Consider the following 15434-nt stretch of genomic DNA (forward strand, 5'->3'; position numbering starts at 1 on the left):
ACAAAGAGATTAATGAGTGGCAAATATGTTGATGGACAAGTCATCTAGCAAAATCTAATACCACTCCATGGAGAACTATCTAATTGGTTCAGGTAATGTGACAATGCAAGATTTCACTTATTAAACATAATTTACTTACTGTCTTATTACCTTAACTAACATCTCTGCATGCTGTGGTGTATCAAGTAATAATACTTTGTTACAGTGCTTAAGTGTTTTTGGAGGTACCTGCACTTCACTTGAGTTTTTAATATTTCTATCAGCTTTCACTTTTACTCTATAACATTTCAAAAATAAAATGTATACTTTCACTCCACTACATTTCCCCTAAAGATTTTAGATACTTACAACAAAATAGTGATGGGAGGGAGGAAGACCAAAGAGAACAGAAGAAAAAATAAAGGAATGGGAGGGAGGGAAAAACTGGATTTTGTTCTTTAGATCCTTTAAGTTGTATAAAAGACCGTGTTTTTATTCAAGTGCAGGTCTGGAAATTAGCACAGGCAAGATACTTAAAGACTTTTACTCAAGTTACATTCTATGTTTACATTCTGTAAACATATTTTCACTTTTACTCAAGTATGACTTTACCTTATCCACCACTGTTTGTATGGAAATGATCAATTACGACAGCAGGGCACAATGTGAACATGTATCAAGTGAAACTGTTAGAATTGCAACATTAGAGAAAGTACTGTGGACGCCAGTTGAAGGAGGAAAGCAGTGCTTTCAAAATCTGGGAGGCCCAGGTAAACAAGATGCTCTGATGACACTGCACAGTCAGCCACAGGCCTCCTGAGCCAGACACCATGAACCACACCTATAATGTCTAGCCTATCTATCAATATCAATAAACCATGCCAAGATGTTTACAAATACCACAAACAGCGCCGAGCAAACACACCAGCGAGAACAAAACAACAATTCTAAGCACTGCAACGTGTAAAAAAAACAAATAAATACACACATAAATAAAAAGAGTTATATTACTTACAGAAAGTTGAAACACCACTCCCTCGGGTCAGGTGAAGTCTTGAGCTCTGGTGCACCTTTCCTGGCGTCTTTTCGGTATCCTCTCCACACCGCGATCTTTAACAGTCCACTATAAAGCACATTATAACTACAAGGTTAGGTAACCTTTTTGTCCACAACTGCCAGGTTTGGAAATCCAGCAGGGCTCTTTTTTTCTTGTCCAAGAAAATCCTGTTTCTCTGCTGCCAAAATTGCCAATTTCGCTAGCCGTTAGCTTAATGATGGTAGCTAGCTTATCTGTCGGTCGATAGCAGCATGCTAACGTCCTCGCCGGCTGTCGGCGTCAGGTGGCGGATGTAGCGATGTTTGTTCGTTATCCACGTCGATTTGTTGAGCATTTCAACAACATTTCTAAGCCGGGCAATTTTTAACATACCACTAAAGTTAAAGACGTTTGGGCGAGGCCACGTATTCACCGATAACGCTGTTTTCCTGGCACTAACTCTACCTGAGCGTAACGCTAACATCGGTAATTGGGGCAACAGCGAGCTGACGTCATGCCCTCCATCCAATCAGGGCTCGGTCACTGTTAAAGGAGAGCTCCGCTGTTTTTACACATCCACACCTGTTAACAGGTAATGTTATCGGGTATTCGGTTATATTGCATGGTCTATGTGTGGAGAAAAAGGTGTCATAAAGCTTTTTGTAACTTCAGAGCACAGATTAGATGGATAACATTACGGTTCCCCCACAGCAGGGCTGGGCAATATAAAGATCTGGTCTTGGATATTGGATATTATTATATCATGATATGGAATAAATTTTGTTTTTTTCCCCGATTTTAAAGGTTGTATTACAGTAAAGTGATGTAATTTTCTGAAGTTATCAGACCATTCTATTTGTTTTAATACTTGCCTTTACACACGTAGTCATTGTATCTGTATTACTGATGATTATTGATCAAAAATGGTATTGTGTTAATATTTTTAAGTACCAATAGTCATTTCTGAAATATTGTCACACCACAGATGGAATTTGTTAAAAATAAAGTGAAAGAAAAATAATGTTTAATTCTTTCTCCTTGTTCTGATATTATTTGTGAAATAATACCCAGCCTTTTTACCAGTATGTGAGTGTGAAGCTCTAGAGAAAACACTGAAGCCTTTTTTTAACAACATGAAAACATTTAGTGATGTGAAGAGAAACTAAACTTACACCCTATTTATTAAGTCACTTGTTCTTGGCCGAGGCTCTGCATCCAATGGAAATGCAGTTACTTATTGTAACCACTGGAGGGCAAACTGAGCCAGGTACAGAGGGCTAAAACATAAATGTTCAAATGTCTGTGATACGCTTATATCATAGTTTCTTACAACAAAAGAATATTAAATAACTAAATAAAAAAGCTGAAATATTCTTTAAGGAAGTTTGTAGGTCTAATTATTTATGTTGTGAAGTCAATGTTTCCTCTCCATTCACGTAAAAATAGATGTGAATGTCATGTTTAACATGGTTTGATTTTATATCTTGTTGTTTAAACCATGTGAATATCATCCACTCATACCTCAAATCAAGCTGAAGCACAATAAGACATGAAAGCCTAATGTAGCTAAAATACAATTTATTCCTGCTTTGAATTCACAATTATCACAGTATTTATAACCATAAGTACATTTTACATTTTTCACACTTGCATTGTGCACTACAATGAAATCTAAGACATGTTTTACATCAAAGCACAAGACAGCCACAGTTGTAGAAGGTTTTGTCGGTAGTGCAGACGTTCAGTTAGACTTCCAGTTCAACACACTGTACACTGGTGATACAGGTCAGAAGACCAGTTGAGCCACATACAAAGAAAGTGAAAAAATACTTTCTCAACCCTCTTAGTAAAAGAAAATCTCTTCCTTTTTGTGATAACGATGACACCAATGCTAGATAAATCTCTGGTTTAAGCACAGACTAACAATGAATACTGACAACTTTCTGACAGCAAGAGATCAGTCCATGTTTGTGAAGAATACTGTATGCTCTTGTTTCCAGGTGTTTGCAGGTAGATGATGATGTTGTTTTGTCACTCAAATGAGGCACTTAGTCCTAAAGAGACAACGAGAGGACAGAAAACAACAATACTGCTCAACTGGCTTTATTTCATAGATTGAAGGTAAAGAGCAACAAAAAATCTGAGTAGTAAGAGATATAAGATCAAAATTCCTTATTTAGATGATATGGGCCAGTGGGATGGCTTGTAATAAATACTGTTTTGTAGAACTCAGTAACAGTGAGGCTGCCTAACAAAAACTCAAGAAAGAGTCAGTTACAAAAAGTTACTGAATCTTTCTTGAGTTTTTTAAGTTAATTTTGTTACTATATAAATGACCACATTAAAGGAATGTTGATGTGTATAGTGTTGTAGTGTATCTTTTATGTTTGTCTATTATGTATTCTGCAGCTGCACTCAGCACTTTTCCCCAAGACAAATTTCCCTAAGAACAAAAGGGAATTTCCTACCATTTGCAAATCAGTTAGTCATGCCGTGTTACCTTGAATTTATAAAGTTATATACATGCCTATACAGAAAAAGGCTTACATATTAATTTATTAATTGATTAGGGGGCATATTTTATCACAGTAAAACTTTATCAAAACATCCATTTACAAACTCTCACACATTGTGAGATGTACATTATCCGCAGTATAAGCTTTAATGAGTGCTAACATACCATGTATCTGCTCTTGTGCTCACACAGGGCCACGCCGCTTCCGTCTGCCAAACGCCTGGGCACCCACGTTGGTGGGAACGAAGTTGCTGTGTCCTAGTCCTCCTGACCGGCTGAGGAAGTCAGCCAAGCGGTGGGTTACACAAGTTGCTGTGTTGCATGCCCGCTTCTGTGCTGTTGTGTTACTTGTAAGAATAGAAATAGTGAGCACAGTTTATAATTATACTCAAGATTAGATCAGACATTTACATTACACATGTTTATCAATATTACTTAGCTTCATCAACAACATATTAAACACAATGGAAATACATAGAGGAAAATATTCCAACATTTGTGTGTGTATCACCGTGCTTACCCGTTTTCCCCCCATTTTTTAATATGTTGAGTAATAGATTTTAAAATCTTGAGTGAATTAAGCCAAACCCTAGTTACTATAAAGAGAAAATAACATCAGAGAGGTTTTGGTTTTGTCTGTATTTTTATTTTATTGTACAGAACTGTCTAAATCACAACATTTTGTAGCTAATTCTAAGTTTTCAAGTCTCTGGTAAAATCTAATGTCTGCCAAGGGGGAAATTAAAGCGGGGACATTTCTGTGACATTAGTCACACAGATAGGATCCACATGCATCAGCAGTCCTGTGAGTGGAGTTGGATGAATAAGAGAAATTAACTCTGACAGACAGAGGATAGATTATACAGGGAGAGTTTCAATTGTATGAGTTGCCGTAGTTTTTATATTGCTCAGATAGACTTCGCTTCTTGCCAGGTGTCCCTGCTCCCACGTCGGTGCGGGGATAGGTCTGTAGTTTGTGAATATCTTGGGAGAGTTTTCCCAGCACACATGTGCTTAAGCCGGTGCAACGCTTAGACACAGGTCTATCCAAGCTGTTAGAGATGGAGACAGACATGCAGAAACAGACTTACAGTAACTGTGGCATGCAGATAAATGTTAACAATCACATGCAGAGGTGTTTTTCTAATATGTCATGCTTTATATTAATGTTTTAGTTGCATGCTAACAGATCCAACAGGCATATGAAGATATCGTTGTTGAGTTGTCATGCTATTGTTAAGTGTCATTTTTTGTAAAAATGCAATCATGCATGTTCTCTCATTTTCATGATATCATGTGCTCTTCAGTTTTCTGACAAAAGATGCTGTCTTGCAGGCATATGATTTAATATTAAATAAATGAGTGGATAAATGAATTTAATAACTGCAGTCCATGCATAAAGAGAGTATGACAGAGAGCAGATTTTACATGAATTTCACTAAATACCTTGATAATTAATAAACACCAACAAGTCAGAGCTGATGGGCTCATAAAAAAGTGTGTTATATTTTGCTGAACAGGTGGTAGTTTAGAAACAGTAGATAGATTATTTATTTATTATAATCAGGATTAACTATACTATGATGACACCCAAAAAAAATTAAAAGCCATACCTGTTTCCATCATCTGTTTGGTGGTCTTGCTCATCTGCAGTTATCTGCATGAACTCCTTGATAGCTCTGAGTAACGTATGGGCGTCATCATTGGAAAGTGTGACTCCATCTAACAGAGACTCCTTACTAGTTCTGAAAAAACACATTTGATTAGACTGATGTTTTTGGCTCTGGTTCTGCAACAGCATTGGTTTAAAAACAGTGTTACTTTTTCATAAAAAGGCATACAATGCAGACTTTATGTAATCTGATTCAATTGTTCTTTTTAAAACAGGAAGTTGAATTGTATTTTCTAATCTTTAAGCATGTAAACTGCTCTTTAAGAGCTTAAGGAGATATAAGTTTATAGATTGAAAATCTATTTAATTAGTAATGGTTGACAAGGAAGATGTTGAAGAAATAATCTTAAACATGTCAAAAATGTCTGACACAAAATAACAATGTTTTTATAAGGTAAATATATTTTGTGCTCTACAAATAATGCCACAATTCTCACCTGGAAGGAGCTGCCTGTGACATGTACATCTGACAAATGATCAGTGAATAGGCAAGGAGGAGAGTCCAGAGTTTCAGCATTATCATGATGCTCTGTGGAAAATACACACAATACCAAACAATGAAAATTGTTGTAAGGAAAAGTTTTTGAAAGGATTTTGTGCGTCCACAATATTTTATGCCATTAAACATTTTGAGGAGACTTTCTCATCTACTGCATGCATTCATAGCAATATGAATGCTCTCTGTCTCTCTCTTACACCCCCTCACTGTTAGAGCAGCTGCAGAGCCAGATAGACGAGTTATTGGTGATATACTGACACTGGAAGCTTTGCCAGCAGCTCTTTCCATTAGTGGAATTAGTTGCAGTCTACCACAGATAGTATAATGTCATGAAACCAACACAGCTGCATCTCCCTTCTAATAGCAACCAGTATCTACTAGTATAAGTGGGTATCCAGTCCACTCAGTCCTCAACTTCTCCAAAAAAACATATTATCACATTAAATGTTTAACATCAACAGCATAATTTTCTAAATCAATTTAATAAATCGGTTAAAAAAAAAATTTATACTCACCGAATGATAATAGTTCTTCTGATGATGAAGAATTGAATGATAGGCTCACTTGTGTATCTGCTGAGCACTCCCCACACTGCAGGGTTTTTATATATGTTCCCCGTAGGTTTCTGTATTAAGTGAGTGAGTACTTGATCATAGTCTATTGGCTAGTCAAGTATTTTACCTCAAACTGTGAGCCAATCAGAAGTCTGACATCACTTACAGTGAGCCAATAAAAGAGCTTCTACGCAAATGACATCAATATATGGTCATCAGTGTGTTTAATTCACAAAAAGCTGCCAGGTATTTGAATCAGTCAGAAGCATCATTCTTTAAAGAGAATGAATGAGAAAGAAAAATCTCACTGTCATTATCCGTATTTCATATTACTGAGAACTATACACGCATGTGGACCCGCCGACTATAAATCCCCTGATTAAAAAGCGTGTATAATTATTATGGTCAGGGCATTTAAACATAGTTCACCAGTGCCTCTGTTGCTAAAATATTTCATTAAGTTTTCTAATGTGGCACCATATTATCTGTTGGTGCTTAGATGTGCAGTACCTACCTTAACTTACAAATAGAGTGGACAAAAAAATGGAAATACCATGAGTTTTCATCACATATAAGAAAGGCAGTGAAGTTCAGAAGTGAGTCAAAAACAATTTGTGACAGCCTTTGTTGCAGTCACACAAGTTGCATTTATAGTGTGGTAAGGACAACAGTCAAAGGCCAAGCAAAAAAGTTTATCGTGGAAAATAAAACTACCCCGAGAGACACTTCACAGAAAGTTACCAAATAATACAAAACCACAGCCTCAAATGATATAGACCGGAATTTGACCCCTTTACCTCCCACCTGAAACCCCCCTCAAAATATGAAAAGTAATTTCTTACTATATTATATCATTTATCATAAGCAAGGGCAGTTATACAGTATACTGCACAGCTATGCAGTAAATAATAGCTACTACATTATACATAAATTACACATACAGCGCAGCATACATGATTGTCTTCTGACACTTCCCACAGGCTATCTGACAAATACAACGTACTAAAGACATTAACATTAGTTGAATATGTGCATGAGCTGTGTTCTGCTGGGGTACAGCAACACCATTGGACAAACCAAACGCACAGCTACAATACACTATGATACTATAATTGGTAGTAATAAAATTGGCAATATGGTAAGTATTCTTATGAATAAAATATAGTTGCGAACAGTTATTTTTGGACAGTTGGGCATGGTTACCAGTTGTAGAACAGCAAATTTTATTTTGCTATTCAACAACTGGCACTGCTGGACAATTTAGTGTCATAAATATCAAAGTAAGAAAATATGTCTCCAACTTGTCATTAGATTGACAGCGGGAATTCCCGAAGCACAGATTACAAAGTAGTAGATGTAACTTCCTCTGTCTGTGTAACTAATTATTTTCATATTATGAACCAGTTTTGATCCCACTTCATAATTTATACATGGTGAGATAAATTAATGCCTTCCTTGTGTGGGAATAGCCTCACAGGGAGCTCTGTATGGATAAACTCAACCTTCCCAGAGAATTCAGAGGCGTCCATCCGGCTTCTCTCAGCTAATTACTGTCCCGTTGGTCTCTGGCCATCTTGTAATTCCCCTTATGAAACAATATTGGATGATGTGTCATAAAGCACCCAGCTTCCCAGTTAGTTTTGCGTCACAGGGAAACTCATTAGCGTGGATGAGCCTTTTAGTACTATTGAGCGGACCGGCAGGATCTGTACCAGCAGCACTAAATTAGTCTCCAACAGCTTCATGATGCCAGACACTGCACATGGAGGACAGAAGACTTTAGAGAAAGAGAATACAACTACACACACACTATTATTGTCTTGATGTTTTCTTCTCTCATGAAATGTGCCACTTATATTTGTTTAAGTAAACACTCTCCACAGTTTGGCAGTTGAGCTGCTCCCAGGCTTTCATTCACCACTGCCTGCTCTGACCCGAGGAATTGATGCAGAGAAATTAAATTCCAAGGGGAAAATTTTATTGTCAAGAATGCAATTATCTCACACTGTTCACATTCCCTAATGTTATCCATGAATTGGCCTGGAAAATTAATTGCAACACAGGAGAGCATTCATGACAGAGAGGGCAGCATTGTGCTCAGTGCAGCGCTCATCAGTGACAACCTCAGCTGAGTCAGTGTGAGTGTGTCTTTTCCCAAAGAAGAGCAGCATCATTGTTGGCTCAGAATAAAAGGGTAATTTCCTTCAGAGTTCTCTCATATTGAGAGAACATCTTGCATTACTGGAATAGGCAGCGAGACGCGGAAATCAACTGCAGATTCGACAGTTATTTATTAAATATATAAGTTAACATGGATTGTGGAAATTTGATCGTATAAAAGGATCATTGCGAGGTGAAGTGTACATCTTTTGTGTACATCAAACAAAAGTATACATCTTTTGCCAAGTTTTCCCCCCTCTGAGCCTCCAGGCTTTTGTTGAATCTAAACAGGAACGCTGACTAAACAGAGGCCATTGGCACCTGCAGAGGGGACCTTGAATAAGTCTTAACATTATAAACAATGTCCAGATCAGCTGAAAAATAAAAATAAAAAAGATCTGTGACAATGTAGAGCAAAAGAGGAGCCCAGAAAATTTGAATTTAAAATTGAATTCCTCTTTTATTTTGTGAAACTTGTTGTGTGAGTACCAAAATAATAGTGTGCTACCTTAGCTTCATGATTACCTTCACATGACCACCACCTCAGCACAACAGATTTATTTAGAGCCACAAAACAGATGGAAATGGCCATGTGACTCCATCTGTAAAACATATTAGATTATTCGTTAGGCTGTAAGTCAGAATTGCAGGGTTTTTTTTTTCTTTTTCTTACAAAAAGGGATAGCTGTTTTGGGGATGACCATTACTGTCCAGTCCTAAAGGGGCAAGCTTTTAGGTGTTTTTAAGGAGCACTGTTAAGGATTTAGTGGCATCTAGTGGTGATGGTAGGAGATTGCAACCTGCTGAAACTTGAAAATGTTCTATACCCTGAGCCAAATTATCAACAGAGGTCTCTTCCTCTCCAAAACAAATGGACCAGGTGATTAAAACTAGTAAAAACACTGCATAAAGCAGATTGACATTATAAATCAGCGTGCCTCTGAGGCTGTCTGGCTCCACACAAACCACTAGGCCACTTGCCCAAAACTTACTAATGTGTGCTCACCTTTTTCATCTGATGATTTCAGATCCTGGAGTTCAAGAGGTTTTTAGTGGGAGATGGATTATCCTCAGATGCCTCTTACTCTCCATAACAAATGGACCTAGTGATATACAGCCAGTGTCTGGTTTGTCCATTCTGGGCTACTGTTGATACATGATGGTGTATCATGGTGGACTCTGTGGACGAGGACCCACTCCCTGTGTAGATATAAACAGCTCATTCTAAGGTAACAAAATACAACAATTCATTTTTTTTAGGAAATTATGCACTAAAGATAAAATACTTTTTTGAAAAAACATCAAAAAGGCAGGCTATGGTCTTACATGAGGGGACTTACGAGCAAGGAATATCAGTACGAGGCGTCACTGGAACACACAGCGAACTGGCAACATGAAGGAGGACGCACAGGGATTATATACACAGACAATCAGGGTTAACAAGACACAGGTAAGGTGAATTGGGGCGGATTGAGACACAATCTAGAGGGCAGTAGCTGTGTTCGAAACCGTCCCTATCACAGAAATTGTGCACTATATTGTGTGTTCGCCATTTTGTAGTAGGGTTCAAATTCTCAGTGGTTAATTTTATCCACTATATAGTGCACTATAAAATACCCACAATGCACAGCAAATTTTAGTGTACATGCGATGTACTGCTAAGTAGCTCGTGAACTAAATAGATCAGTGGCTATTACAGCTCACAATCAGGGCACAGGAATATAATTGACAAAACCACACTTCAACATGATCGGAATTTCAACAATTTATTTGGGATTTTACAGAAAACACATCCAAATGATGTTCAAAAATTCCAGCGTAGTGTCCGAAATCTTTTTCTGTTATTCCCTATATAGTACACTACATAGTGAATGAGTGAGTGAACGATTTCGAACACAGCTAAGGAGCATGATGAGCATGACCTATTTGACTTGGTGGACCATGTCAGATGTTGTTGTTGGCTGGATGACCTCTGATTTAACACTGGAGTTGGTTAAAGAATCAAGCACAGAACTGACAAATTAATTAGCAAATGAGGAACTTTATTGTCCAAGATGTGGAAAATTATCTTTGACTTCACCACAAAGCATGTTACAATACAACGCATTGATGAGAACAAACTGCAACTGTGAAAATCTCTAATGGACATGAAGTGCCTGAAACCAGTTTACACATCAGTTTCTGCAACCTTAAAAAAGAACATAAAACTACCATTGAGGCTCAGTGAATTATGAACATGAAGTGAAGTACCCATTAGCAAAGGGGTGTACACCCGCTGCTCTCCTTTAGAAAGCTGACCAAACAATCCAAACATTTGAACACCTGGCCAGTGGTTGCAGAGGGATTACAAGACCTCTTGATCTTCCTGCTGCTGCCATTATGTTGTTGGAAAAAAAGAGGTTCTGGACAGCGTTAGCATAGCAGGGAAATTAGATTTTCCAATGCACTTGATAATTCCAGTCGTCCGGATGGTAAATAATTAACTGTAGAGCTGCAGAAGTCCAGGGACTCACCCAACTGAACATGCCACACATGACCCATAGTATAGCAAACAGGAAGGACGCTCTTCAAATGCACTTATAATGTAAAGACTGATGCTTTTCTACCACAAATACGGTAACTAAATTAAATCCCATACACTGATCAGGACAAAAAATGAACACAGGATGCTGCAGGGTTGTGATATAACAATACGTATACTGTACACTGTAAGACAGTATATATTTGTCTGATATTTTTCCATACCATGTATATGGCAATAGATACTGTTTTAGCATCTTTGGCATAGGGCATTCATACAAAACAAATCTGATTATTGCATTAGTGTGATGAAATACCTTAATTTTCAGGTATATATTTTGCTTGCAAGTGACATTAAAAAAATGAGTGGTAAAAACCAATGCAGCCAATCACTATCCTACTGCCTACCTCTACCCGAGGGCATAAAAACATATTGATTATTTGACGATATAGATAGAAAAAATGTTTCCTTTCTTGTTCGTTTGTTTGTTTTTCCGGATTAGATACTTTGTTTGGGTCAAGAAGTAAAAATTATGTCGCACTAGACCTAACCTGATAACATTTTTGTTAGAGAAAATATATCATGTTTATATAATTATAGGACTGTTAGCATGTGGCTAAAGCTTCTAAATTAAACTGGACATGTTCCCGTCTGAAAATAATCTTATACTGGGGAGAAATTTGGCAACCAAGATTACATATTTCCCAGTCGTCAGCATGTAGCCACATATAGCATTGTATGCTATGTAATGTAAACACTTGCAGTTGATTTGCAGTTATTTGAAACTTTGTTTAATATGAACATCTGACACAGACTACATTTACATTATAAAATTATCATTTGTTTTCCTATTTTAAAACAGACAACATTCCTGCTAAGCTGTGTACATGGCTAATTAAAATTAATATTACACCAATGTTCACGTTTACACGCAGTCATGCATAAGTGTAAAATGCACCCAAGATGTTGGCGCAATAGTTAGTATTGCAATATTTGGGTATATCCAAAAGATTTTCATAATGTTTAAAGTAGGTTTGTTTCTCCCTGCTACCAGGAATGTTGTTTTTTCTTTTGGGCATGTATTTCTGCCCCGATAACTAACATACACAGGCAAGAAACTGTGTGTCACGAACTGCAGTAAAAAAAAAACGCCTGTTAAGACTCATATTCTAAGTGTACCGTAAACATTTCCGAACAATGCTCCTAAAACCTAAATAATATTGGCATATTTCACCACTTAATATGGAAATGCTATATTGCAAATAAAGTAAATGATCATATTCGTAATTAGGATAGAGTCAAATATGTATGCATGTAAACTTACATCGTCATTGTTACATTATACATATATTTATGACAAAAAATAAAGAAAAGCAGAAAAGGTCCCTGTTAATCCAGCCAGTAACAAGATAATGTAACAGTGAGAAGATGTTTATTTGATTAAATTTGACAGATGTGTTTAATGCTTCCATCATAGCTTTTGAATCTATGGAGCTGGCAGGAAGCATTGAAGTAATTTGCAAGAATGTGCTCATTAGGTAGCCCTAACAAATCTGAATGATTGGGAGAGGTCTGTAGAGGCCATTTGAGGCATCTCAGAAAAAAAAAAGCTTACCAGCTGCCTCAGCAGGAAGGAACGGCTGGATAAACAACTTCATCTCTAATGAGAAGCAAGTCATGATGACATGATCACACAGCAAAGTGGAGAGCATGGTTTTACAAAAGCAGTTTATAGTTTTAAACCTCTTTAATAAAATCATATTTACCTGAGTTAACCCTTGCATCCTTTCCATTCTCCACTGAGCATTTACAAAAAATCTGTTGGGAAAACGTGAATAGATAAATAAAAGAGTAAAAGGAGTGAGTAAAAGGAAAATATTGGCAAAATTCTATTTCAAGATTCAGATTTATTTGGCTAGAAACCCAATTGGTCCTACAATCTTATGTAAGTGTTAAAAATCTTTACTCATTTTAAAAACATCAATGCACAGTCCTGCAGTGAGTTCAGTTTTAGACACTAAGCCTAAAAAATCTCACACAACTATGTGTGGAATGTGTTCCCTGCCTTAACCTTTAACCTTTGAACGTAGTGCACAACCTAACCTTTAACGTGTTTAGCTGAAGGAAACTGCAGCAGCTCACTGGGGCAAACTTTATTTGCTCCAAAACAAAACAGAGTTATACAAAAAAACATGCTGACTCTTTAGTTACCTCAAAGAATGGATTGGATTTTTCAAATCAGTATGACACATCCCTTTTCAGTCTAAAAAACTATTAGGATTTTTTTGAATATAATATTGTAGTTGATGTGGGATTGGTGACAAAGTGTGTTTGTTTTACTAAGAATCCACATTTTGTTAAAAAAGAAAGTTCATACGATTGGAAGCTTGGCATGATTGGCAACAGCCTGTTTGTAAAAGGAATGAAAACTGATGTCAAGTTATAATGGAATAAAACTTTTGTATAAGAAAAGAAGGGAAGCAAACAAACACATTTAATATGCTGGTGTATTCTTTAAACTATGAAAGTTCTCCTGTATCATGGTACGTATTGTATTGCCAGATTGTTGCCAATACACAGCTCTGTGCAAAATTTTCCATTGTGCCTTGATCATTTCATTTTTCAGTGTTGCTGGGTCACTTAGAAGTTGTCAGTTAATTTAGAATTACAGTAATTACATCCGCAACAACACTGCAGTTGCTGTAATTGCTGGTATTGGTTTCTCCTTGTGTGTGTGTGTGATCATGGCAAAATGTGGTCCTGGTGACACAATTCTTGCGGAAATTACCACAGAAGCCATTTTTTTGGCAGTTATTTATCTGTCTGTCTGTGGACAGATTTTCTCAACCCAATAACATCACAACTGTGCAAGACACAGGCATGAAACTTTACAGTTTTGTAGTTGAGATCAAAATAAAGGCCAAGTTTGAAGATGGGTGAGGTCTGAACAAAGGGCCTGAAACAGGGGGTAGGAAGTGGAGAAGGGGCTGTCCTTTAACGATTGGTCCCCTTACATTATGCTCCTGGGCCATTTTTTTTTTAAGTAGATCACATCTGGAGTGATCACATCTCAAGATAGACCCTTGTTCAATTTTGTGCTGCTAAAACGATATCTGAAAAACCTTTGAGAATACTGGTAGCCTATACAGCAAGATATGATGATATATCCAAGTATATGTAGCCTTCATACGGTACTTTGTGACAGCCGTCTGTGTAGGCTTCTCTCGCCTCTGCTTGCAGAAGCATGGTGGGTGGAGTTGGGTTATCAGGGAGGCTGTGTTTACCTGGGCAGTGACCCCAGATGACTCCTGCCTTGACTGCCAGTGACTTTATCTACAATCTGTCTACCTCTATAGACAGGCTTCCAGTCTCGGTTAGTTTGCTCATGTGGTTTGTCTTTAGCTCACCGGTTTTGAAAGTCAGACAATTTTTCCAAAAAGATGACCTGACCTGTAGCTGCTGAGTTTACCTAAAGTCACTTTAACCAACACACAGATGGAATACAGTCAGGACAAATAATAACTGCATTTTTCACTGTATTTTATGTATTTTAATGTAAATCTTTTAAGATTTAAGTAAGATAATTAGCTATACCACTGACCTTCCAAAACAGCATTGTTTTTTTCTTTTCCCTTTTTTTCTGTATGCTTCAATCTGTGCTCTTTACTTCATTCAAGACTTGGATCTGAATTGATTTAGTCAGTGACATAATGCTTGACTCCACCTCCCAGAAATACTTCTACCTCAAACTTTAACACTGTTTATGCAACAAACTGAACCCTGTAGATAAAGTGACTTGTACACCCATGATCTATAGGTGCTTAAATGAGCAAAACCTGGAGCAACGTCACTTTTCTAGTGCTGCTTTCAGATTTCTATCACAAGAATTTAAACCTTTGCACCCTGAGCAAATTGTCATTGGCAAAAAAGACAAAAAGCAAGGGGGAAAACTATATTTGTAATTATCAATGTTACATTTTTAAAATTAGGTTAAAATTTATTATAATTTTAAGCACTTTCCTCACTTTCCATTTCCGTTTTTTCTTTATATATATATATATATATATATATATATATATTTTACAAATTCTAGGTAATTTTCTTGTAAATTTTACTACTGTCTTGCAAATTTTGGGGGGTTATTTCTGCTTTCGTTGCCTCCTTTCCATGTTTTTGACAAATCAAGCCAATTTGCTCAGGTTTCACAGGTTTAATTGATACAAGGAATCTGAACTGTTGTGCATAAAATCTGCTCCATGTTGATCCCATCCATTAAAAAATCACCAAACAGCCTTGATAGCTCACTAAAAATATTATGTATTTTGATTGAGCATTTACAGTATATATTAATTGTAACTGCATGTGTTTTTGCTTTGCTTAAACAGATTATTTCCCATGAGGTAGTTCTTTAGCATAATTACCTTATCTTCTTTAATTTAATTTAAACAATTCTAATTTTGTTCACCTTTGATTGTTTAAGAAACAGGGTTGTTTTTAG

The 15434-nt window shown here is 36.9% G+C and overlaps 1 protein-coding gene across 2 annotated transcripts; it reads right to left on the reverse strand.

Moving 5' to 3' along the window:
- Positions 1-2582: 2582 nt before the first annotated feature.
- Positions 2583-6319, reverse strand: calca (calcitonin/calcitonin-related polypeptide, alpha). 2 transcript variants are annotated; one of them, XM_042489781.2, is made up of 5 exons: positions 6217-6319; positions 5640-5731; positions 5144-5275; positions 3696-3877; positions 2583-3069 (listed from the first exon to the last, which is right to left on the reverse strand). In XM_042489781.2, the coding sequence occupies exons 2-4, from the start codon at positions 5723-5725 to the stop codon at positions 3715-3717; spliced, it is 381 nt and encodes a 126-aa protein (XP_042345715.1). In that variant the 5' UTR covers positions 5726-5731; positions 6217-6319; the 3' UTR covers positions 2583-3069; positions 3696-3714. The 2 variants fall into 2 exon arrangements, with proteins under 2 accessions (XP_042345715.1, XP_087938137.1); XM_088082011.1 differs by lacking the exons at positions 2583-3069; positions 3696-3877 and adding an exon at positions 3885-4582.
- Positions 6320-15434: the final 9115 nt, after the last annotated feature.

The sequence above is a fragment of the Plectropomus leopardus genome, chromosome 1 (genome assembly GCF_026936395.1).
Source record: "Plectropomus leopardus strain MGB_pleo_1.0 chromosome 1, ASM2693639v1, whole genome shotgun sequence".
Lineage (NCBI taxonomy): Eukaryota > Metazoa > Chordata > Actinopteri > Perciformes > Serranidae > Plectropomus > Plectropomus leopardus.